The 24,680-nt window shown below is 52.9% G+C and overlaps 1 protein-coding gene across 1 annotated transcript in view; it reads left to right on the top strand.

The window, feature by feature from the left end:
* Window positions 1-24,680, top strand: part of LOC114019553 (RING finger protein 112) — a 60,055-nt gene that overhangs the window by 18,179 nt on the left and 17,196 nt on the right. The window contains exons 18-21 of the mRNA XM_043548835.1: window positions 1,151-1,240; window positions 1,430-1,642; window positions 2,840-2,914; window positions 3,103-3,315. Of these exons, the coding sequence (XP_043404770.1) occupies window positions 1,151-1,240; window positions 1,430-1,642; window positions 2,840-2,914; window positions 3,103-3,315 (591 nt within the window). The remainder of the gene's footprint in view (window positions 1-1,150; window positions 1,241-1,429; window positions 1,643-2,839; window positions 2,915-3,102; window positions 3,316-24,680) is intronic.

Raw genomic sequence — 24,680 nt, 5'->3', positions numbered from 1 at the left:
TGGGTGCGGGTTTCAGTGCAGGCATCGGGGCGGGTATAGCTGTGGCTGTGGTGGGGCTGGCGAAAGCAGTGGCCATTGGGGTTGAGGCTGGGGACTTTGGCTTGATTGCGGGGTGGGGGTGAGGGGAGTGTTGGGCAACTGGGTGGGCCCCGGTTTGGGTGAAATTTGGTCCGGAACAAGACAGGCACCAACACCCCAGGACAGGGGAGACAAGCGGAAGGGCAAGGCAGGGTGTTCAGATCAGGAGTCCCTGCTGCGGGGTGGCAGATAGTGGGAAGGAAACGTCATGTCTCACCATGGGCAAGGGTCTGTCCCAGCCCTCAGCACTGGGAACCTCTGTATGCAAGGGGATAGATAGATAGATAGATAGATAGATAGATAGATAGATAGATAGATAGGATGTATGGGGATAGACAGATAGATAGATTAGATAAGAACAACTTATAACAGGTAGCTAAATTGCAAAAGGACACAGAGGTTGACTGATTTACAGCGGGGTCACCGAGATCAGGATCCAGCCCTGACCCCATCGACGTCAGTCGATAAATAACCCGGCCCCGGATCCTGTGCTCCAAGCCGGCCCCTGCATCCCTCAGTCTCGAGTTTCGTTAGTTTTCATTCCCAACCAGTGGGAGGATTTTCATTTTCATATTTTGTGTTTGTTTTAAAGATTTTCTCCTCCCCTGATACAGTGCGTGTGTCGCGGGGACAATTTTGGGGCGTTTCCCCTCATTTCCCCACTGATTCGAAAACAATTCAAAGGGTTTTGGGAGGTTAGAAACACCCAAATCCCAATCCGACAGTTTTCAGTTCATTCTCAGCCCAGGTCCACCTGCCAGTAGACAGTTACACTAGGGAGGGGCACCACAACAGCTCCCCCAGATGTCCTGATTGGGGCTCCCTGACCCCAGCCCCCAAGAGATAAGGGGACCCCCAGGGACACAACCAGAGACAGGTGGACATGGCCGCGGAGTCCTTGGGGGACTGCTCCAGGCTCTGGGGGAATGTGGGGGTATGGGGTTGAGTTGGGAGGTGACAGCAGTGAGAAGGGTCCTGGAGGATTGGGGTGAAGTGGTGAGTGGGGGGAGAGGGGGCTCCCAGTTCAGAGATTGTCCTGTCCCAAACCCACTCTGTCCCCTTTTCCCCACAGATGGCCGAGATGTCAGCGATAATACAGGAGGTAAACAGGAGAGCAGTAGAAGCCACCAGGAGGGAATTTCAACAATTTGTGAACCAACGGGTGAGCACGGAGGGGCTGTGGCCGGGAGTGAGGGGCACCGGTAGTGCTGGGGGGAGCCGAGGGCTGGGCTACCAGCGGGCTGTGGCTCAGAGTTGAGGGGGCTGTGGGTATGCGAGGTGGCGGCGCCCCCTGTGGCTGGGTAACGCTCGTGCCCGTCCCTAATGGCCGATCTCTCCCCACTCCCGGCAGGACCGTGACCACGGGAGCATGCGCCGCTGTCTGAGGGTGAAGCCCCTGGAGATGCGGCATCGCCTGGAGAGGAAACGCCAGGAGCTGCTGGAGCGCTGCCGGGCGGAGCTGCTGGGCGAGGATCCCCAGAAACAGGCTGCCCTGGAGGAGCTGGAGCAGGGGCTGGACGAGCAGACGACCCCGTTCCTGTCAACCTACAGGGAGCGCTTTGAAGTGAAGAAGGCCGAGTGGTTGGGCCTGGCCGTGGGGTGGGGCAGGGGGACGTCCTGGCCGTGGGGAGCGCGGGGATCAGGGCGGGCGAGGGTGCGGGTGTAGCTGTGGCTGTGATGGCGGTGGAGGAAGCAGTGGTCATTGGGGTTGGGGTGGGGGGTTTGGCCGGATCCGGGGGGCTGTGGGCAGGTGGCTGGGGACTGGGTTTGGACGGAAGACAGCCCAGAATATGACAGGCACCAACCTCCCAGGGTAGGGGGACGAGTGGGAGAGCGGGGCAGGATGTTCTGATCAGGAGACCCTGCTGCGGGGGGGGGCGGGGAGACATAGTGGGAAGGAACCATCACACCCCACCCTGAGACTGTCCCAGGCCTCAGCACTGGGAACCTCTGTATGCAAGGGGATAGATAGATAGGGGTGGATGAGGATAGATAGATAGATAGGTGTGTTTATGGGAATAGATGAAAACATCTTACAGTGGTAGCTAGATTTCAAGAGGACACAGCTTGACTGATTTACAGCGGGGTCACGGAGATCAGAATCCAGCCCTGACCCCATCGACGTGAGTCGATAAATAACCCTGCCCTGAATCCTGTCCTCTGAGCCGGCTCTTGCATCCCTCAGTCACAAGTTTCATTGTTTTTCATTTTCAACAAGTGGGAGAAAAATTGATTCTCATATTTTGTGGGTTTTTTAAAATATTTTCTCTTCCCCTGTTACAGTGTATGTGTAGAGGGGACAATTTTGGGGTGATTTCCCCTCATTTCCCCACTGAGTTGAAAACAATACAAAGGGGTGAGGGAGGTTAGAAACCCCCCAAATCCCAATCTACCTGTTTTCTGTTCATTCTCACCCCAGGTCCACCTGCCGTTGGCCAATCGCACTAGGCCAGGAGGGGTCACCGCAACAGGTCCCCCAAAGTCCTGATCGGGGCTCCCTGCCCCCAACCCCTGGGACATAAGGGGACCCCCAAGGGATCCAGCCGGAGAACCAGCCCTATCCACTGGGGTAGTGAGAATGTGGCCATGGCTGTCCCCTGGCTCTGGGGAAATGTGGGGAGTTGGGGGGCCAGTGGGAAGGCGACCACAGCGAGCAGGGTCCTGTAGGAATGGGGAGAAGGTGGTGAGTGCGGGGGAGGAGGGCTCTGAGTTCAGAGATGGTCCCATCCCAACCACCCCCCTGTCCCCTCTCCCCCCGCAGAGGGCTGTGATGGAGGCAAACAGCAGAGCAGTAGAAGCCGCCAGGACGGAATATGAACAATTTGTGCAGGAGCAGGTGAGCGCAGAGGGGCTGTGGGTCGGGGATAAGGGGCACCGGCAGAGCTGGGGGGAGCAGGGCTGGGCTAGCAGGGGGCTGTGGGTCGGGGTGGAGGGGGCTGCGGGTGTGTGAGGTGGCGGCACCCCCTGTGGCTGGGTAACGCTCGTGCCCGTCCCGAATGGCCGATCTCTCCCTGCTCCCGGCAGCACCGTGACCACCGGAGCATGATCAGCTGCCTGAATGTGGAGCCTGCAGAGATCCAGGATTGCCTGGAGGAGAAACGCCAGGAGCTGCTGGAGCGCTGCCGGGGGGAGCTGTGGGGCGAGGATCCCCAGAAACAGGCTGCCCTGGAGGAGCTGGAGCAGGGGCTGGACAAGCAGACGACCCAGTTCCTGTCAACCTACGGGCAGCGCTTTAAAAACAAGACCATATTGAAGGGCGTGTGCATCGTGGGGGCCAGCCTGGCTGCTGCGGTCGCAGCTGCCGGGGCAGAAATTGGCATGGGCGTGGCTGCCGGTGCGCTGGTTCTCGGGGAAGTAGTGGCCATCGCGGTCGGGGCTGGGGGCGGTGGCCTGATTGCGGGAGATGTGGGGGCCTGGTTAAGACAGATGGTCGGCTGGAGCAAGAGAGGTATCAACACTGCAGGGCAGCAGGACGAGGGGGAGGGCGGGGCAGGGAGCTCAGATCAGGAATCCCTGCTGCCGGGGGGGACATAGTGGGAAGGAGCCATCACACCCCACCCTGTGCAAGACTCTGTCCCAGACATCAGCACTGGGAACCTCTGTATGCAAGGAGATAGATAGATAGATAGATAGAGGGGGTGTATGGGGATAGATAGATAGAGGGGGGTGTATGGGGATACATAGATAGATTTATGGAATCAGACAGAAAGAACTTACACCAGGTAGCCAGATATCAAAAGGACACAGAGATCGATTGATTTACAGCGGTGTCACGGAGATCAGAATCCTGCCCTGACCCCATCGATATTAGTCGATAAACAACCCTGCCCTGAACCCTGTGCTCTGAGCTGGCCCCTCCATTCCTCAGTCACACGTTTCATTGGTTTTCATTTTCAACACGTGTGAGTAAAATTGATTCTCATATTTTACATTTGGTGGTTGCTGGTTTTTTTAACGTTTTCTCCTCCCCTGAAGAAGTGTGTGTCGAGGGGACAATTTGGGAGGGGGTTTCCCTCATTTCCCCACTTATTTGAAAAATGATACAAAGGGAGGAGGGAAGTTAGAAAACCCCCAAGTCCCCTTCTAACATTTTTCAGTTTATTCTCCCAATGAAAGGTACGTTTTCCCACCAAAAAGGCACATCAAAAACAACAGTTTTCCCACAAACAAAAACGTGTTTTGTGATTAAAACTCATTTTTTGCAAAAAGAAAAGGAGTACTTAGAGAATAACCAATTTATTTGAGCATAAGCTTTCATTTTTTGGTGACAAAAAGACTCAGGTGAAATATTTCCATCAGCTGGGAGGAGGGAGGATCGCAGCATCTGTGTGTTCATGTGGGGAAGAAAGGGGGAGTTTGAATTCATGTGAACTGACCCATGTTATCGTCCAAGTGAGGACAGGACAATTGTGCGTGTAACTCACATAGCTGGGGTCTCAACGTCTGCACACGGCTTGTCAAACGGGTCACTCACACACCTTTTCCCCGAGCAGAGATCAGGCTGGAGGGTTAAAGGAAGAGAAACAGGAATCTCCTAGCAATGGTGAGCCCCATTCCCTGCCTGCCCCCCTGAGCCAGCCAGTCCCCTGGCCTGTAGCCAGCACCCCCTAGAGGGGAAAGGCCCCATGTCCCTGTCAAACTGTCCTACAGTGGCTCAAAGAGTACCAACCTCCAGGCAGACTGGTGAGTGTCAGGGCACAAACCCCCAAATGGCGACGAGTCCTAGACTTAGATTTCACCGACCCAGTATCAAGTGTGAACTCCTCAGGCGCTGTAACAGCCTTAACATGGAGTCCCAGACAGTCCCCTCGGGCACCCCGATCTATCTGGTCACCAGGTGAGCCTGCCTTTGTGACAGATGGTCCCTTACACCAGAGATCACAGCAAAATTCAGGTTACTCCCAGTCCCAAAGGACCCGTCACCTACCCCAGCTCAATGGCACCGTAGATCTCACACCACAGACAACACTTTTAGCCAATCCTATAATAAACTGTCTCAAGATTTATTAAATAAGAGAGTTAGCTACAAAGTTAAAGCAGGTAACCATAGATACATACAAATGAGTTACAATCTTAAGTTTCAGGAAGATGTGGGCAGGAAGGTAGGGGCCTGGTTTGGACGGAAGGCGGTCCAGAATGCAAAGGGTACCAATGCGCCAGGGCAGGGTGTTCGGATCAGGAGCCCCGGCTGCAGGGGACACATAATGGGGAGGAAGCATCACACACGCACACCCTGAGCAAGGGTCTGCCCCAGCCCTGAACACTGGGAACTAATGTATGCAAAGGGGTAGATTAGAGAGGGGTGGTGGTGTATGGGGATAGATAGATAGATAGATAGATAGATAGATAGATAGATAGATGGGATTTATGGGATCAGATAGAAAGAATTTACAACATGTAGCTAGATTTCAAAAGGACAAAGAGAGCCTGACTGATTTACAGTGGGGTCACCAAGATCCGAATCCAGGCCTGACCCCATCGATGTCAGTCGATAAATAACCCTGCCCTTGATCCTGTGCCCCAAGCCACCCCCTCCATCCCTCCATCACACCTTTTATTGGTTTTCATTTTTAAAAACTGAGGTGGGTGGAAACAGATGTTCCTATTTTGGGGTTTTATTACATGAGCTTTCTCAGGAAGTGCCAAGGCAAGTCTCCCCAGGCCTAAGGAGTCCAGTCCTCCAGGCTATGTGGGCTGATTCCCAGGAGATCCCTCAGCCTGAGCTTCCTGTTTCTGAAGTTCCCAATTCTCAGCTTGGGGAGGATGGTCTTCATGTCTCGTCTTCTCCTTGCAGACAGACATGAAGGCATCACCACCTGGGATGGCATCACAGCTCAGGGCCAGCTGCACCTGGGCCTCCTCTCAGTCTCTGTTCCCAAGATTTAGGCCTCCAGCCTTCAACTCCCTGGGGTGCGATCTCCCCACGCTCCCACTCACAGACCAGGGAAATAGCTACAGACCCCACCTGGGATTTCTCTGGGTCTTGAACTGGGCCTGAGCTTTGCGAGACTCAGCTCCGGGTGCTGAGGCCAGTGTGTGAATACAGGGACCGACACCAGCCTTTTCCAAACGCCGGCTCGATTAATCTCAATGGAGGGGCCCATAGCCTAAGAAGTAAAGGGATCTAACCCACCCAGCCATTCACACCCCTCTGTCTCAGCTAATGCTTCCCTTATCCAGACCCCACTCCCCACTTCTGGGGCTGGGTGTCCCACACCGAGGTGTAGGTGGTGCAACCTCGTGACCAGAGCAGGAGTCTGGACTTGCGGTCGAAGCAGAGCCAGAGGGCAGAAGTGGAGGAGTAGTGGGGAGGCCAGCCAGGGGTCAGAGCCAGGAGTTCACAGCCAGGAGTTCACAGGCAGGGCGCAGGGCTGGAGTGGAGCAGCCAAGGGATGGAGCACGGCTGGCCAGGAAGCAGGTCTGGCGCAGCTAATACTTAAAGTGTTCGTAAAACAGTCCTGTCATCTTCCACGTGCTTCACGGGTGGACAGTACAGAGCGGACGGGCAGGAGTTCGGGCGTGGCAGGTGTACGGAGATGGAGACGCTGGATGGAAGAACCAGGGGAATGTGGAAGGCCCTGGCTGACTTCCTCATCAGGCAAGTCAGCCTGTGGCCAAGGATGGAATGGGCCACGGAGACCCAGCTCCTGTTTCCCCACCGGGGCAGGGGGCCTGAGTTAGGAGAGGGGCCATTGGGGATGTCGTCTGGATTCTGCCTGCATGAACTTTGTTGGGAGAGGTCTCTGGAGCCTCAGGTCCACTCCCCTCCACCAAGGCGGCAGCTCCTGGTGTCCCGGCTCTGCTCTCCAGGGTGGAGACATCCGAGTCTGGAGTCGCTCCATCTAAGGATCCAAAAGAGAAGCCTCCTCAGATGCCCTAGTCCTTCCCAGTGTCCCTGTGTCCTCAGTGTCTGTCTCCCACAATCCCACGTTAGGAGGGGTGAGGGTGCAGGACTGACAGATGGAGCATGAACGAAGGCAAAGCCATGGAATGGGGGTTGTGTCTGCAGCCCAGGCACCAGGGTGATGGGAGACCGGGACATGCACAACAGATTCCATCCCATTCACTACAGATCAAACCTCTAACCCTGTGCAGAACCAAACCAAACCAGGCCCAAATCCTTCCCAGAGAATCCCTCTGATCTTGGCTCCCAAGCCTGTTCTTCTGAAAACCCTTCTGCCAACCACAGACAGGAGTAGAACCCAGAAGTCAAGATTCTCAGTCTCCCCCACCCCCCACTCCTCTAACTAACATACAAGACCCCACTCCCCTTCCAGAGCTAGGGAGAGAACCCGGAGTCCTGGCTCTCAGCTGTCCCCTCCTCCCCTGCCCTGCTCTATCTCACTAGAGCATATTCCTTCCCTTCCATCCTCATTGATAAAGAGAATAGCTACCCAAGTTGTCCATGAGATGTCAGTGGGCTCTGAGGATAGACCTTACCTCAACTTTCTCTTTTACTGCAGCCATCTGTCCTTCTCCATGCCTGGGGATATTTCCAGACCCTAGAAAGGAATACAAGTGAAAGTCTCTTAGGCTCATATCAATGGAAGATAGTAGCCTATCAATCTAGACCATAAACTTTGTCTCATGAACCCCATCGAGAACTCCAGACTAACTGGAGTCCTACCTTAGCTCCTGCTGAAATGATAGAGGAGGAACCGAGCTTGTAGCTGGAGCTGCTGAAATTGAGCTCAAGGTGTGAAGTGGGGTTTGTGGTTGAGTTGACCTGGCACCATGGAGCTACATGGATTAGCAGAAGCACTTCCCTCCCCCCTCCCCCCGTTCAGAGCAATCGTTTCCATTTAGGTCCATGGAGCCACAAACGTGTTCTGTTCTTGCAAGGGGTCCAAACACACAGGAACTAGACCCTTCCTGTATCTGAAGTTTAGCACAGCTTCCCTCTGTCCCTCTCCATCCAGCCCCAAGGAGAACCTGCCTCAGATCCTGTGCTCACTGCAGGACAACCATAAATACTGTACTTCTTAAGCATTGCCCTGCAGGGCAAGTCGAGAGACCCATCCTGTACTTTCGAAATCTGCTTTCTCTGAGGACACCGCAGCTGCATCTTTCTCTGAGGATCTGGCACCTCCTGGACTCTCTGGATCATTCTTTGCAGGTAAAGCCATTCCTGGATTTTCTGGTCCATTCTTCAGTGGCGATGTGGCAGAATTTTGTGTCACTGGTCCCTTCCCTGAGGACAACATGGCTTATGGCTTCTCATGTTCTTCTGGCTTCTCTGGATCATTTTTCTCTGAGGACGTGGCATCTTCTGAGTTCCGTGAATCAATATCTCCTGAGGATGGGTGACTGTCTCTGGATTCCCTAGGTCATTCTCCTCATGCGGTAGAGCGGTTTCTGGATGCTCTAGATCATTCTTCTCTAGGGATGTGGCACCTCCTGGATTCTCTAGCTCATTCTTCCCCGAAGTTACAGCAACTTGTGGATTTTCTGCTCCTATCTTCTCGGCAAACATGCCACCTTCTGGATTCTCTGCATCATTCGTCTGAGTTACGTACCCTGCAAAGGGAGAACAAATAGACCCCCTCCTCATCACCTGACAGAATTTGTTGCAATTCCAGACACTTCCTTGGGCGAGAGAGAACGGGGATGTGGCTCTGTTCAGCCCTCAGCCACTTTCCTGAGGCTGCCAGCTGTGTTAGGGGGCTTATTCCTTCCCCACTTACTTCCCTGGTCCTTCTCGCATGAACAGAGAGCAACAATACCCGAAGAACAAAGTCCAAAGGTGCAAACAATTCAATGTTTATTGGGGTGAACTTCCAGCAAGCATGATGCCAGTTTCCTTCCTTAGTATCCTCCTTCCCAGCTCTGACACCACAGAGCCTTACACCTGTGTCCCTGTTCCCACTCCTGCCCTTAGCCAAACATGATTCCAATTTCCTTACTCCCATTCCCTGTTCCCATTTCCCCCTTTAGCAAAACATGGTTCCAATTTCCTTATCCCCATTCCCTGTTCCCATTTCCCCTCTTTAGCAAAACATGATTCCAATTTCTCCACCCCCATTCCCTGTTCCCATCTCCCCCACCCACACACACACACCCCCTCCCACCCACACCCACCCACTTCCTCATTGACTACAGATTATATAGTAAAACTTGAGTTCTGCTTAGCTATACCTTAACCAATCATTTTCCTGAAATTTAACTAACCAATCCTAACATATTGTAACATGATTATGTAACCAATTATATCCCACCACCTTAATTAGTTTACACCCAGCAAAATTAATTATACAGCAGACAGGAACAATCACAGAACCAGACAGAGATTATACAGACAAACAATAGCAAAGTGGGAACTATAATGACAAAACAATACAGAAGTGAGGATTTCACATCCCAGCTATTGATAAGTGAGTTCTTGCCAGACAGGATGCTATCAAACTAAGTTTCCTTTTACATTTTCTAGGCACTTCCCTTTCTCTGGAGGTGATAGGCACTATCAGGACAGGATTGTATTCCTAGCAGCCCAATAGCACCTTCTTTTAATGGGACTAGTTTGGAATGTGAGGAGGTGACCGGTCGCTTCCTAGCTTATGGCTGCCTCTGCTGCTTAGCCAAAGGCCTTAGCCTAAGCACAGGGCCTCAGACTGTCACAGTGAGAGAAGCCCTTACACTGGCGGACAGTGATTTTGATTCTTTCTTTTATACCTCTAGAACTAGCCAAGAGATAAGAATACACCTAAATTCTTAGAGTATAGGCCTTTACAGACAGGCCTGAATATCTATATCCTAACAGGCTGCTGCCCTGCATTTTAGTTAGCTCACTAGTGATGGAAAACACTAAAAATAGACAAAGAAATCCTGTGGTGTAAGGATTGTGAAGGTGTTACTTTGCGGAGTGTGGGGGAGGCGGAGGCATGGGATTGTGACAAAAAAATTTGGGGGGTGGGATTTGGTGCTAAATCCTCAGGTTTCAAGGAATGTTACAGACATGCTGTTTAGAAAGCGAGAGAAGTCACTGTGATTATCCTGGTGACATGGTCTCCTCAAGACCTCACAGAGAAACAAAAGAAAAAGCCAAATTAGAACCCAGAAGTCCTGACGCCCAGCCCCCTCTGCTCTAGCCATTGGTCCAACCCGTCACCAATACGCAGCCACATGGCAATATCTGCTGCCTACAGGTTACGTCTCTTTTACGCAATCCTGCGGTGATGTTAGGAGTGCGATATCATATCTCATTGAAAGGTGAGACAGGGCCAGAAAGAGTTAATTAACTCACAGACTGACATGACTCATGGCCGAACTTTAAAGACTTGTTAGGAAGATGTGTAAATGAATAGAGCTTGGAAATGCAAGCCGGCATTGTTAGAGAGAGAAGGGGAGCTGTTTGCTCAGGGCTTGTGATGTAAGCAAACAAGTCTTGTCTATTACTATGGGTTTGATTCAGAGAGTGAAACAGTGTTATTGTCTATGTCTCTTTGAAGGTTGGGGTAACCTATATCTGAACTGTTTAATGGATAAATTACCCTGTGCTAATTGCCAGGATGTTTTGGAGAAGAAAAGTGAAGCCTATTGTTTTCTCAGGCCGAAAGGCTGCTGGAAACGTATAAAGACCCTGGGACACGATCCTTCTTCATCTCAGATCTGCTTTGGGTTTCAAGAAGGGGAAACCCTAAGCCACAAGAATTGAGTCAATGACTGGAGTCACCCTGAATATGGACATTGGACTATAACCTATGGACTATTTCTAACAGAACTTTTGGCCACTACAAACTCACCATCTCTGCTCTGTATCTGGACCTCACGAAATACACCTCAAGTCTGTACGTACATTGATCTTTTAACCAACTCTCTCTTTTTTTATAAATTTTCGTTCAGTTAATAAGAATTGGCTAGAAGCGTGCATTTTGGGTGAGATCTAAGTTATCATTTGACCTGAGTCTGGGGCTTGGTCCTTTGGGATCGGGAAAACCGTTTCTCTTTTACAGGGACATTGGTGTTCATAACCAGTCATCCCCTTAAAGAAGGGCACTGGTGGTAATACTGGGAAACTGGCGTGTCTAAGGAAATGGCTTGTATGACTTATGGTTAGCCAGTGGGGTGAAACCAAAGTCCTCTCTGTGTGGATGGTTTGGCGTGCCTTAATAATAAATGACACCTAGCCTTGGGCTGTGACTGCCCTCCTCTAAGCAATTTGTCCTGAATTGATACTCTCAGTTGTGTCCCGCCAAAGGCAGCATCGTTACACCTGCTAAAACTGAAATGACTCAGAAAGCCCCAACTCACAGCGTCCCAGGGGCTGTAAATCCGGCGGGAAGTCTGGGAAGAGGCTCTGCAGACACTCCAGGAACTGCTCACAGCCGCGCTCCCCCTTCCTCTGGATCTTTATCAGTCGCCTTTGGATCCTCTCCTTGGGCTCCGAGAGCATCTCCAAGGCCTCCTACTCCTCCTCGGTGACTCTCCCCAGCGAGGCCACTTCGTCCAAGACGGGGTCGGGGGTTGTTAGAAAGAGGGCGATGAGTCGCTCCTTTCCCTGGCGGACCATTTCAAAGGCCAATGGGCCTGGGTCCCCGGGGCTGGGCAAGGGATTTGCAGAGAAACAACTTCAGATTGTTTGTAACTCCCCAAAAAACACACGCAACTCATCCACTGCAGCACAGCGCCCCCTAGCCCTGCACTGGGGCAATGGGGACAGCCCTGACTGCCAGGGGAGAGCGCGTCCCCTACTGAGCCCCTGCCCCAATTCCTGCAGCACTGCGCCCCCTAGAATCGCATGGGGGTATTGGGGACAGCAGTCACTACAAGGGGAGAGCGCCCCCTACTGAGCACCTGCCGTACTCCCTGCAGCACAGCGCCCCCTAGCACCACACGGGGGCAATGGGGCCAGCCCGGACTGCCAGGGGAGAGCGTCCCCTACTGAGCCCCCCCACACACACGCTCCCTGCAGCACAGCGCCCCCTAGAGCATCAGGGCGAGCCCTGACTGCCAGGGGAGAGCGCCCTTTACTGGGCACCTACACCGCTCCCTGATTTTAACATTGAGAAGGCGGAAAATCACGTCAGAAAGGCTGCAGCCATGGAGAAAGGAACAGCAGTAGGAAGGAGAGAATGGACATGAAGAGGAAAGATAGCACTGATACGAATGGCACGACCGTCAGGTAAGCGATACCAGCAGTAGAATGACTGTTCCCAGTTACGATGTCTGTACACCAATGCAGGGAGCCTGGGTTACAAACTGGAGGAGCAAAAACTACTGGTGCAGGAAGTGAAACCAGATATTATAGGGATAAGAGAACCAGGATAGACTCGTAATCATGCCCGGAGTGCGGGTATTGAAGGGTACGTGCTGTTCAGGAAAGACAGAAATAAAGGCCAAGGTGGTGGAGTAACATTGTAGATTAACGATATAGACTGTAAAGAAATGAGAAATCAGAGAATGGATAAAACAGAGTCTGTGTGGGTCCAAATCACTTTGAGGAACAAAGCTACCAGAGTCTCCCCTGGGTTAGTGCTGGGGTCTGCTACAGACCCCCAGGATCTGATCTGAACATGGATAGAGACCTCTTTGATGTTTTTCATAAAATAAACACTCCGGGGAGTTGTGTGATTTTGGGAGACTTTAACTTCCCAGATATAGATTGGAGGACAAGTGTTACTAATAACAGTAGGGCCCAGGCAATCCTGGATGTGATAGATGATAGATTTCTTCACCAAACAGTCACTGAGCCAACAAGAGGGGATGCAATTTGAGATTTGGTTTTGGTGAGGAGTGAGGAAACTCAGAGAAGAAGTTCGAGGGCTTTCCCTCAACCCTCCCACTTCCCTGGTTCTTGTCACGCAGACAGCAAGCAGCAAAAGACCAGAAGTCCGAAGCGCAGATAATGCAAGCATATTCCCAAGCCCTTCACACCACTCGGGCTTATCTCTATACACCGATAGAGCCTGTTCCCCTGTGTTCCCTTCCCATCTCTGACGCCGCAGAGCCTTGCCTGTGTCCCTGTTCCCTATTCCCTGTTCCCGTTTCCCCCCCTTAGCAAACATGATTCTAATTTGCCTTTCCCCCACTTCCGGCTTGACCCCAGTTTATATAGTAATATTCTCAGCTATATCTTATCCAATCATTTTACAGAAATTTAACTAACCAATCCTAACATATTGTAACATAATTCTCTAGCTAATTATATCCACTACCCTTGTCAAGGTTCCTTCCCCACTCTGAACTCTAGGATACAGATGTGGGGACCTGCATGAAAACCTCCTAAGCTTACTTTTACCAGCTTAGGTTAAAACTTCCCCAAGGTACAAACTAGTTTACCTTTTGCCCTTGGACTTTCGCTGCCACCACCAAACGTCTAACCGGGATATAATTTAGAAAGAGTCCGTTTGGAAATGTCTTTCCCCCACAAAATCCTCCCAAATCCTGGGGAAGGCTTGATAAAAATCCTCACCAATTTGCATAGGTGACCACAGACCCAAACCCTTGGATCTTAAGAACAATGAAAAAAGCAATCAGGTTCTTAAAAGAAAAATTTTAATAGAAGAAAAAAAAGTAAAAAGAATCACCTCTGTAAAATCAGGATGGTAAATACCTTACAGGGTAATGAGATTCAAAACATAGAGAATCCCTCTAGGCAAAACCTTAAGTTACAAAAAGACACAAAACCAGGAATATCCATTCCATTCAGCACAGCTTATTTTTCTCAGCCATTTAAAGAAATCATAATCTAACGCATATCTAGCTAGATTACTTACTAAATTCCAAGACTCCATTCCTGTTCTGTCCCCGGCAGAAGCATCACACAGACAGAGAGAGCCTTTGTTTCTCCCTCCCCCAGCTTTTGAAAGTATCTCGTCTCCTCATTGGTCGTTTTGGTCAGGTGCCAGCGAGGTTACCTTTAGCTTCTTAACCCTTTACAGGTGAAAGGGTTTTTCCTCTGGCCAGGAGGGATTTTAAAGGTGTTTACCCTTCCCTTTATATTTATCACAGGAAGTTTTTCCTAATGTCCAACATAAACCTCCCTTGCTGCAATTTAAGCCCATTGCTTCTTGTCCTGTCATTAGAGGCGAAGGAGAATAATTTTTCTCCCTCCTCCTAGTAACAACCTTTTAGGTACTTGAAAACTGTTATCGTTTCCCCTCTCAGTCTTCTCTTCTCCAGACTAAACAAACCCAGTTCTTTCAATCTTCCCTCATAGCTCATGTTTTCTAAACATTTAATCATTTTTCTTGCTCTTCTCTGGACTCTCTCCAATTTGTCCACATCTTTCCTGAAATGTGGCGCCCAGAACTGACACAATACTCCACTTGAGGCCTAATCAGTGCAGAGTAGAGCGGAAGAATTACTTCTCGTGTCTTGCTGACAACACTCCTGCTGATACAGCCCAGAAGGATGTTTGCTTTTTTTGCAACAGCGTTACACTGTTGACTCATATTTAGCTTGTGGTCCACTATGACCCCCAGATCCCTGTCCGCAGTCCTTCTTCCTAGGCCGTCATTTCCCATTTTGTATGTGTGCAACTGATTGTTCCTTCCTAAGTGGAGTACTTTGCATTTGTCCTTATTGAATTTCATCCTATTGACTTCAGACCATTTCTCCAGTTTGTCCAGATCATTGGGAATTCTCATCCTATCCGCCAGAGCACTTGCAACCCCTCCCAGCGTGGTATCATCCGCAAACTTTATAAGTGTACTCTCTATGTCATGATCTAAATCGTTGATGAAGATATTGGAAAAAAACAGACCCAGAACTGATCCCTGCGGGACCCCACTCATTATGTCCTTCCAGCTTGATTGTAAACCACTGATAACTACTCTCTGGGAACAATTTTCCAACCAGTTCTGCACCCACCTTATAGTAGCTCCATCTAGGTTGCATTTCCCTAGTTTGTTAATGAGAAGGTCATGTGACACTGTATCAAAAGTCTTACTAAAGATGTGGGGGGGGAGTGATGATGTCACTGACCCTCTTCCAGTTGCTAGAAAGATCCTTGGTGTGTCATGGGGGTCAGGCAGTCCCATTGGTCAGGCAGTTCCCCATTGACTACGAGCCCTCTCCAAGGAGTCTCTCAGAGGGTGGATTCTTCCTGATGGGCCATCAATGCCTTTCTGGCCCTCCTATGTTGCATCTGTAAGGTCGACTGTGGGTGTCTCCCAACCTCACAGTAGAGTTCAGAAACAAACAGAGCAAAACTTCATAACTCCCCATGCAATGAGAGTACATCCAACCCAACAGGATGTTAGCATTCAACAGACTTTTTACATGATGCCTCACAAGGAATGCATAATACAAAACATCTCATAATCATATCACAGTGGTGAATCTGGGGGTTCAAGGGTGCTACTGTGAGGTCCAGTGTCACAGGCTGTCCTACCCAAAGGCAGTACAGGCCTGAAGAAAGAGATGCTCACAGAGCCCTCTACAGCTGTCAGGTTCAGAACAGTCCTTGGTGACAGCAAGGTCCCCACTGAGAAAACGTCAGTGTCCCTCTGCAGTTTACCCACCTGTCCCATCCCAGCCTCAGCTGCAACTCAGTGCCTTCTGGGTGGCTGTGTCTGCTGTCCAGGCATGCAGCCCGCATGAAATCTGCTAAATCTCTTGTTTCCCAGGAAGAGCCGTTCCCTTGTTTCTTTCTGTTTCCACTTGAGTCAGAGAGGAACCGAACCCAGTGCAAAGTGCTGCTTTGTCTGCGGGTCGGTTACACGCCTTTTTCCCTAGCAGAGATGAGGCCAGAGGTTAAAGGAGAAGAAACAGGAATCTCCTGGCAATGGTTTGTTGTTAAGAAAACCTGGTAGGGACTCCAAGGTGCGAAGGCTGCTCATGTCCACAGTCAATCTCTGGGGTTGTTATTCGTACACAAAGGAATTTCTTAACTGAATTAAGTGTCAAATGTCACAGCCAGGAACGGGCAGGTCCTGATCTCTGCTTAGCCCAAAGGTGTGAACTGCAAATGGCAACAATTCATAAACAGCTGAGATCCTGTTGGAGCTGTCACATCCTGGAGGGGAAAGGCCTCATGTCCCGTTCCCTAGGCCCATCCCCCCAACCTGCCAGTCATTATTCAGGTGACAATCCCAAACTCTCAAGAATCAAGGATAGAACCCAGGAGTCCTGGCTCCCAGCCCCCCACTGCTCCAAAAGGCATGATCTAGGATGTGGGGGGTGTATTTTCCCAAGGACGGAAAGTTTCTGAGGTTCAAGGGTAGGTTTGTGGGAACGATGGGAGAAGCAATGGTGAAAAGCAGGAAGCCTTGAGCAGATCTTGTCATCCAGATGCAGGGCTGGGAGCCAGGACTCCTGGTTCTATTTCTGGTTCTGCCACTGATGCCTCATGTGATTGAACAAGTCACTGCCTCTCTCTGGGCCTCAGTTTCCCCATGTACAAAATGGGGATGATAAAACTTTGGCACAGGGATTGTCTCTCAGGATAGAATCATAGAACCATAGGCCTGGAAGGGACCTCGAGAGGCCATCAAGTCCAGTCCCCTGCACTCACGGCAGGACCAGCACCATGTAGACCATCCCTAATGTATCTGGCAGTACCTGGCACAACTGTGGTGCTAATCTCCCCTACCACTGAGCCCCCTGCCCCACCCCAGCCCCACTCCCACTCAATGGCCCTTAAGCAGAGCCCAGCCCAGTGCTGAAGACAGGGGGAGCCTTGGCAATATGTGGGGTGGTCTCTTCACCCCATGGGCTCCCCTCTTGAGTTTCCCAGGCTGCCTGATGCACCCCCCCGCCCTTTGCAGAGTCCCTCCAGAGTTGGTCTCTGTTCCCACTTTTTCTCACCCTCCTAACACACTCCGACTCTCCCTCCCAGTCCCCTCTTTCTGCACCCTCCAGTCTCTGCCACTTGCTCTTCCAGCCTGGGCCCACCCCTCTGTGCCTCTCTGTGCCCCCCCCAGCCCCACTGTCCTTCCACATCCTGGCAGTGCCAATGTGAGAGCAGGGCCGCCCCGCCATCCTCACGCCCTCTTCCAGCAGCTGAGCTCATAAGAGACATGGGAGTTTCACTGTTTCTCAGGTAACATTTTGCCTGCACGGAGAGAAGCGAAGATTTGGCCAGGTAAGAACGGGGGCCGGGAGAGGGGGGTGCGGATTTAAGGAGTTTGCCCCAATCTAATCCATCCAGTGCTTAATTTGTGCCAGGACTGAGCCAAAGCTCCTCCGGGCCGGGCAGTTCAGAGCCCGGCACCTCTGGGCCGGGCAGTTCAGAGCCCCGGCCCCTGTGGGTTTGCCGTGTCACTTATGAATGTAAAAAAATTGCTTAAGGCCTGGCACCTCTTTTGTTATGTAAGCAGAGTCAGGATGAGCTCCACCCTGACATCTGGTGGTGAGGTGTGGCCAGTGGTGGAAAAGAACTTCAGGGGCCGAGCTCATTTGCATAGGCACACCCACCCCGCCTAGAATGAGGCCATAGCTGCCCACATGGTCACTTTGGCTGCTGTGGGATCCCCAGTGTCTCTGTTATTGGGGCAATTGTTATTACCCTGATTATGGGAACTGTGCTTGGAACTGCACTTGGCCTTTTGTTATGATGGAGGGACTCACCATCAACTAAGTAGCACTCGCTAGGCAAGGGTCATGGGTTCCAAAACTCTGTGAATTGAGAGAGATTGGGGATAAATATTAATACTTGGTTGTATGGGTCCCTTGGTGAGGGTCTTACATGGTAATTGCACTTCCTTCTCTCTCCACTGTGGAATATCAGAGCTAATTTTGATGCTATTAGGAGTCTAGTTATAGGCTGCTGAGCTCACTTTGGGCTAACAGTGCACCAGCACTGAGGCTCCCCTACTACAAGCCGAATTCATTAAAGAGCTGAAATCACTGAGCATTGTGTAAAGTAGTGGGAGAGCCTGAAGATATATTCTGGAGCAGTTTGCGGGATGGCAGGAGCTGCTTGTGGGACGCGGAGCGGAGCAGTTCGTGGACCGGCTGGTGGAGCAGTTTGTGGGATGCGGACTGGTGGAGCGGAGCGGAGCCCTATGGAGCTGTGGGGCAGTCAGCTTCAGATCATGTAAGGTGCCCCTTTTCTCTCTTCCCTCCGCCATGATCTCCACCCAGGTTGGGAGGTAAAGCTCCGCAGATAAACGTTCGAACTCTGGGGCTGCCCTGACCAGGGACAGAGACTTCTGGGCCATTGGACTTTTGGGACTTTGGGTGATTTCAGGTTGCTGGACTCAAGAACCAAAGGGAAAGGGGCATGCCCCAATTTGCTTGGGGTGGGTTTCTGCTCACGGGTTGTGTTATGAATCCTGTTGGTGGTGTTTCCCCAACATAATGCCACATTGTTTCTCTCTGTTATTAAAAGGCTTTTTGCCACACTCAGACTCTGTGCTTGCGAGAGGGGAAGTATTGCCTCTTGGAGGCACCCAGCGGGGGTGGTGTATATTTGTCCCAGGTCACTGGGTGGGGGCTTGAGCTGGTTTTACACTGTGTTATTGGAATGGGTCCCCTAGATACTGAACCCGGCCCTTGTTGCTGCCAACTCTGACGGGCAGAAGGGTTACAGTTACATATTAAGCGCTCCATCTGGTATCAGCTACCCCTGATCTGCACCTCTGGGATGCCTTGAGTGCCCCCAATGTAACTCAGCTGTCAGTGACGTCAGCTGTCCATGGGGGAGCCTCACTGCCAGTGCAGACTGGGCAGCTTCTTGCATCAGAAACGCTGTCCCAAAGCAAGTCTAGGGCCTAGACCTGCTTCCCGGTGAGTTCAGCTCTGCTGGGCTGCAGCCAAACTCTCAGCCAGCTCTGGTGTTACACAGTGGAAACAAGAAAAGTCAGATAGGACCTAGGGCATAAGCCCCTGCCACAACCGCAAACACACCCTTTCTCTCCCCTCTAGGCTTTGACGCCCATGTCCCCGGCCTAGCGAGTGCAGGTCAGTTGCGGGGGAGTCCCTCAGTCAGGGCAGGCCAAGCCCAGTTCTGCTGCCCTGGATTCACACAACAAGGACACCAGCCCTTGTACCCCTGCCCCGATAACAAAGTGACTCGTGACCCAACACCAGCCGAAAGGGATCCCTTGGGCAAAGCAGCCCCATGGTGCTGTGCATCTGGGCAGGGTAGCTGTGTCCACGCAAACAAGGTCGGCTGCTCAAGTCCTCTTCCTCCGCTCGTCACTCGATGTCAGGGGGGAGCTCATTCTGACCCTGCTTACAGCTCAGTTCTAAATTTAAATTTAACAACTGGCCAAAAGTGGCGCCTTAGGCGCCGACTCCAGGGTTGCTCCAGCACTAGTGCACCCAAGGGGAAAATTTGGTGGGTGCAGAGCACCCACCGGCAGCTCCCCGCCCCACCCCCGGCCCCAGCTCACCTCCGCTCCGCCTCCTCCCCTGAACACGCCGCCCCGCCATGCTCCGTCCCCCACCCCGGCTTCCCACAAATCTGCTGTTCGCGTGGGAAGCCGGGGTGGGCTGAGAAGCAAGCGGCAGCTTCCCGCTCAGGCCCAGGGAGACAGAGGTGAGCTCGGGCCGGGGGGAGGGTGGGGGGGGCGCACCCCAGCAGCTAACCGGGGGGCGGGGGTGGGAGGGTTGCTCAGGGGAACCGCTCCCTGCCCCAGCTCACCTCTGCCACCCTCGGCCTGCGCAGGAAGCTGCCGCCTGCTTCTCACCCCTCCCTGGCTTCCTGCCGAACAGCTGATTCACGGGAAGCCCGGGGGGGGGGGGGCGGGGCGCGGAGAAGCAGAGTGGGGCGGTGGGTTCTGGGGCAGAGGTGGAGTGGAGGTCAGGTGATCTGGGGCCGGGCACGGGGCGGGGAGCTGCCGGTGGGGGCTCTGCACCCACCAATTTTCCCCGTGGGGGCTCCAGCCCTGGAGCACCCAGGGAGTCAGCGCCTAAGGCACCACTTTTGATGTGATCAGTGGGGGGAGCGGCCACTCCCCCTGCTCCCCCCCCCAGCTACGCTCCCCCGTCCCTAGGAGCCAGAGGGACCTGCCGGATGCTTCCTGGGAGCTACCCCAGGTAAGCACCGCCAGGACTCCCCACCTCGCCCCAAGGAAAGGTGCCTCTGGCTCTTAGGGGTGGGGTGGGCACCCACTACGCTGGCCCACGAGACCCTCCTCCCCAGTTCTGGGGGCAGTCAGGGGACAGGGGTGGGGGGTGGATGGGGCAGGGGTCCTGGGGGAGGGGGCGTCAAGGAACGCGGGGGGGTTGTGCCCATGCAAACAAGGTTGGCTGCTCAAGTCCTCTTCCTCCGCTCGTCACTAGTTGTCAGGGGGGAGCTCATTCCAACCCTGCTTCCAGCTCAGTTCTAAGAAATGCCTGGTTTCCGACAAGAGGCAGCTCTGCTGGGGTGTTATTTCTTCACGGAGAGGAAGTGGTAACCTCCTGAAACTCACAAGGTGGCTTTGTCTCCTATGGAGCAAAGTGTCTGACCCCACGGCGGTCCCAGCTCCCAGCACTTCCAGTGCCCCTTAAAGCTCGTGTATTTCCAGACTCATTTTTTGGTGGCAAAAAGTCTCAGCTGGAATACTCTGATCAGGTGGGATGAGGGAGGATCCCCGTCTGTACCTTCATTGGGGGAAAAAAGAGGGAGTTTTAAATCACGTTAACTGGCCCGTGTTGCCGTCCCAGTGAAGACAAGGCAATAGTGATTTTAACTCATGTTAACAGAGGTTTGAACATGCCGAGCCAACACAACAGCTGCTTTGTCCGCAGAGGGCTTGTGGAAGGGGTCGGTAACACACATTTTTCCCCAGCAGAGATAAGGCCAGAGGGTTAAAGGAGGAGAAACACGAATCTTCTGGCAATGGTGGGTCCCTAAGATTCCCTGTTAGGAACTCCAAGGTGCGAAGGTTGCTCAAGTCCACAGTCAGTCTCTGGGGTTGTTATTCGTACACAAAGGAATGAATCCACTGGATTAAATGTAAAATGTCACAGGCGGGAATGGGCTGGTCCTGACCTCTGATTAGCCCAAAGGTGTGAACTGCAAATAGAAACAATAAACAGCGAGACAGAATTGGAGCTGTCACATCCTAGAGGGCAAAGGCCTCATGTCCTATACCGTACCCGCCTGCATCCAACCTGCCAGTCATTATTCAGGTGACAATCCCAGACTCTCAAGAGCCAAAGATAGAACCCAGGAGTCCTGGCTCTTAGCCCCCGCTGCTCCAATGGCAGTGATCTAGCAGGCGTAGGGGCTGTATATTCTCCCAGGGATGGAAAGTTTCTGAGGTTCAAGGGTAGGGTTGTAGAAAGGATGGGAGAAGTGATGGTGAAATGCAGGGAGATTTGAGCCAGGACTCCTGGATTCTATCTCTGGCTCTGCCACAGATGCCTCGTGTGATTGCACAAGTCACTGCATCTCTTTGGGCCTCAGTTTCCCAGCGTACAAAATACGGATGATAAAGCTTTGTCTGTTGACACCGTGAGCTCTCTCACACAGGGACTGTCTCTCATGATGTGTCTGTGCAGCGCCTGGCACAGTGGGGCCCTGATTTCAGTCAGGGTCTGTGCCATGCCTGACAGAACTGGAGCTCCCAGATCCCCTACCACTGAGCCACCCGATGGCCCTTAGGCAGAGCCCAGCCCAGTGCTGAAGACAGGGGGAGACCTGGCCATTTATGCGGGGGGTCTCTTCACCTCATGGGGACCTCTCTGAGTTCCCCAGGCTGCCTAATACACCCCTTTGCAGAGTCCCACCAGAGTTGGTCTCTCTTTTCCCCCTCTTTCTCGCCCTCCTAACACACTCCAACTCTCCCTCCCCATCTTTCTCTTTCTGCACCCTCCGGTCTCTGCCACTTGCTTTTCCAGCCTGGGCCCCTCTGTGCCTCTTTGTGTCCCCCCAGCCCCACTGCCCTCCCAAACTGTGGCAGGAGCAATGTGAGAGGAAGGCCGCTCCCCTCCAACATACTCAGGCCCCCCTCCCGCCAGCCAAGGACATAAGAGGCGTGGGGAGTTTCACTTTTGTCTCTCAGATAAAATTTTGCCTGCATGGAGACAAGAGAAGATTTGGGATAAGAGCAGCGGGGGGTGGGGGGGGCACATGTGGAGGGAGTTTTCCCCAATCTAACCCATCCAGTGCTTAATTTGTGCTCCTCTGGGCTTCCCGCATCAGTGATGAATGTAAAAAAATTCCTTGAGCCCCGGCACCTCTTTTGTTACAAATTAAGCACTGAGCCCATCCCTTTCCCAGGGGCAGGATCATCCCCCCCTCAGCCTATTCCTCCCCCAGGGGGCAGGACTGTCCCCTCCAATCTATTCCCCCCAGGGGGAGGGCGGTAACAGCCTCTCTTCCCATTCGTTCCCCGTGTTTCACCCTCCCTAAGCTGTGCTAGGGCATAGCCCAGTCACATGATGGAGCCCAGCTCTCTGGGGGGTGGAAGTTCCCGGCAGGCGGCTGGGCATGGGGTCCCTGCCATGTGCTCAGACTTCGCCATCTGCCTAACAGAGAGACAGGCAGAGACAGTGGCTAATCTACCCCCAACGCTGGACCTGGCTCATGACGTGATTCCAAACACTGTCAAACTCTGACCAGTTGTAAGTGGGGGAATAGTCCCGCTCTTGTGGGGAACTTTCCTGGCTTCTGCACTACCCCGGTGAAGTGGGCTAGCGAAAGGATCCGAGTCCTCGCTCCCACTTCCTTTACCCAGTGGCCTCCCTGCCCTTGAGGACTCCCCTTCCACTCTCCTGTCTGGTAGAGTCCTCCTAACCCCAACAAGGCTGGGCCCAGGATTCCTGGGGGCTCGACCCCCAACCCTGCTGTGGTCACCTAGGACAGTGGCTTGGGTGTCCCCACTCCGGGGTACTCTCTCTGCACTGGGCACTTCTCTGATCCACTGACCGTTACATACAAGTTAAAGCAAATGCAAGTTATTTCATCCACAATTAATTTTAAAAAGAATAAGGAAAAATGGGAAAGGTGAAAGGAAACACATCACCCCGCTCTGTGGCAGGGAACATCACAAACCGTGTCTCTGGAACGTCAGGGCAGTTCACAGTCTGCTCCTTGTAAGTCCCAGGCCCCTTCTCCGGCCCTGGCCGTGCTGCAGGGATGCTGTGGGCTGGACACTTGCTCTGGTGGGGGCCACACGCTCTCAGGCTCTAGGTGGCAGGACCCTTCTGCCCAGCGTCGTCCCCGCCCTGTCGGGGTTACGATCCAAGCCTGGCCTGCAGAGCCTCTTGGCTGAGGCGTCTCCCTGTGCTGGGCCCGCTGCCCAGGGTCCCCCTCGCTCTCCCCAGCTGCTCACCGCACCCAGCTCCGGACTGTCCCAGCTCCACCTCTCGGTCTCTGCTGCTCTGCCTCCACCTCCCTCGGCTGCTTCTCTGGCCCCTCTGGCTCTGGTTGCTGCAGCTCTGCTCCCAGGGCAAGTCTGCTCTCTCTGGGCTGGGCCTCTGCCTTTGGGGCTGCAGCTCTGCTCCCAGGACAGGGGCTGCTCTCTCTGGGCTGCTTTTCTGGTCCCTCTGGATCTGGCCCAGCTCTGGTCCCCAGCTCAGCTCAGGCCCCTGCTTTCTCCTTAGCTCGGCCCCACTCTGTCTGACCCAGGCAAATCCAGCTGACAAGGAGGACGGGGCCTCCTGACTCCCTGATTAGCCTGCCTGCCCTGGCATTCAGGCTGACCTGGAGCATTGGCCTCTCCCCATTGTTCCTGGGGACTGTCAGTCTCAGGGTCCTGATTTTCCATCGATCCTTCCCCCTTTTAGTACTGGGAGCTAGCAACCAAAACACCCCCACTGAATGTTAGTAAGGGGGCAACAGTCCCCTTACACAGTGAAACCAGCTAAAACCCGGGCAAAGCCTTGGGCCTGTGAAATCCCCTAGAACGTGACTTCTCTCGTGTTAGCTGTGATCAGAACATTTACAGGCACAAGCTAACCCAGGAAAAGAGAGCTGGCCCCTCAGATATTCCCCCCCACAAAAAAAGGGGGGTTCTATATATTTGTTGTCCAGTCTTTGAGCCCGTTTTCAAGCTCCTTTCCCCTACTCCAGGTACAAAGGCTGGAAACACGAGGGCTGGGTGCAGACTGCTTTGGTTTAACACAGCGCAGCAATCCCCTGCCCCTGGCAGTTGGGGACTGAAGGAAAACCCCACTTGTCCTGCGAATCTGGCTGCTCCTCTGTTAATGAATACCTGATTGATTTTGTCCAAAGAGGGAGGGAAACAAAATTCCCCATTAGCTATTTTGAGAAAAAAAAATCCACCAAGACCACAGCACAGCACAGCACTGAGGGAGGGCAGTTGGGACAGGGCATGTTCTTTCCCCTTTCTGTGCCTCAGTTTCCCCACCCAACATCCAGGGCTCTATGGGGGTGAGAGGGTGAATTTCCTCTCACCCCAGCAGGAGGAAAGCTTGGCCAATCAGCACCCAGCTCACTTGCTGATCGGGCATAACAAGAAAATATCCTTCCTAAGTGTAGCCTTTCCTGAGGCCGAGCTCGGTGTCTCCTAGGCTCGGGCTCCAGCAGCCCCTCTGTCTGCCCAGCTGCCCTCGGCAGCGAATCTGACCGAGATCAGACTCCTCTCACAGGCTTGTGCCCCTTCCAGGAGTGACGCAGACAGTGACTATCCCCTGGCACAGGGCATCTGCTAGTCCACAGGTAGCAGAGAAAAGCCCAGCTTCATGAACAGCTCCGTCGCTAGGCTAGACTGGGAACAAGCCAACTACACGTGTTGTGATATGTCCAAAGAGCGTCGGCCATG

Source organism: Chelonia mydas, chromosome 6 (assembly GCF_015237465.2).
Source record: "Chelonia mydas isolate rCheMyd1 chromosome 6, rCheMyd1.pri.v2, whole genome shotgun sequence".
Classification (NCBI taxonomy): domain Eukaryota; kingdom Metazoa; phylum Chordata; order Testudines; family Cheloniidae; genus Chelonia; species Chelonia mydas.
This window is presented reverse-complemented; position numbering and strand designations above follow the sequence as displayed.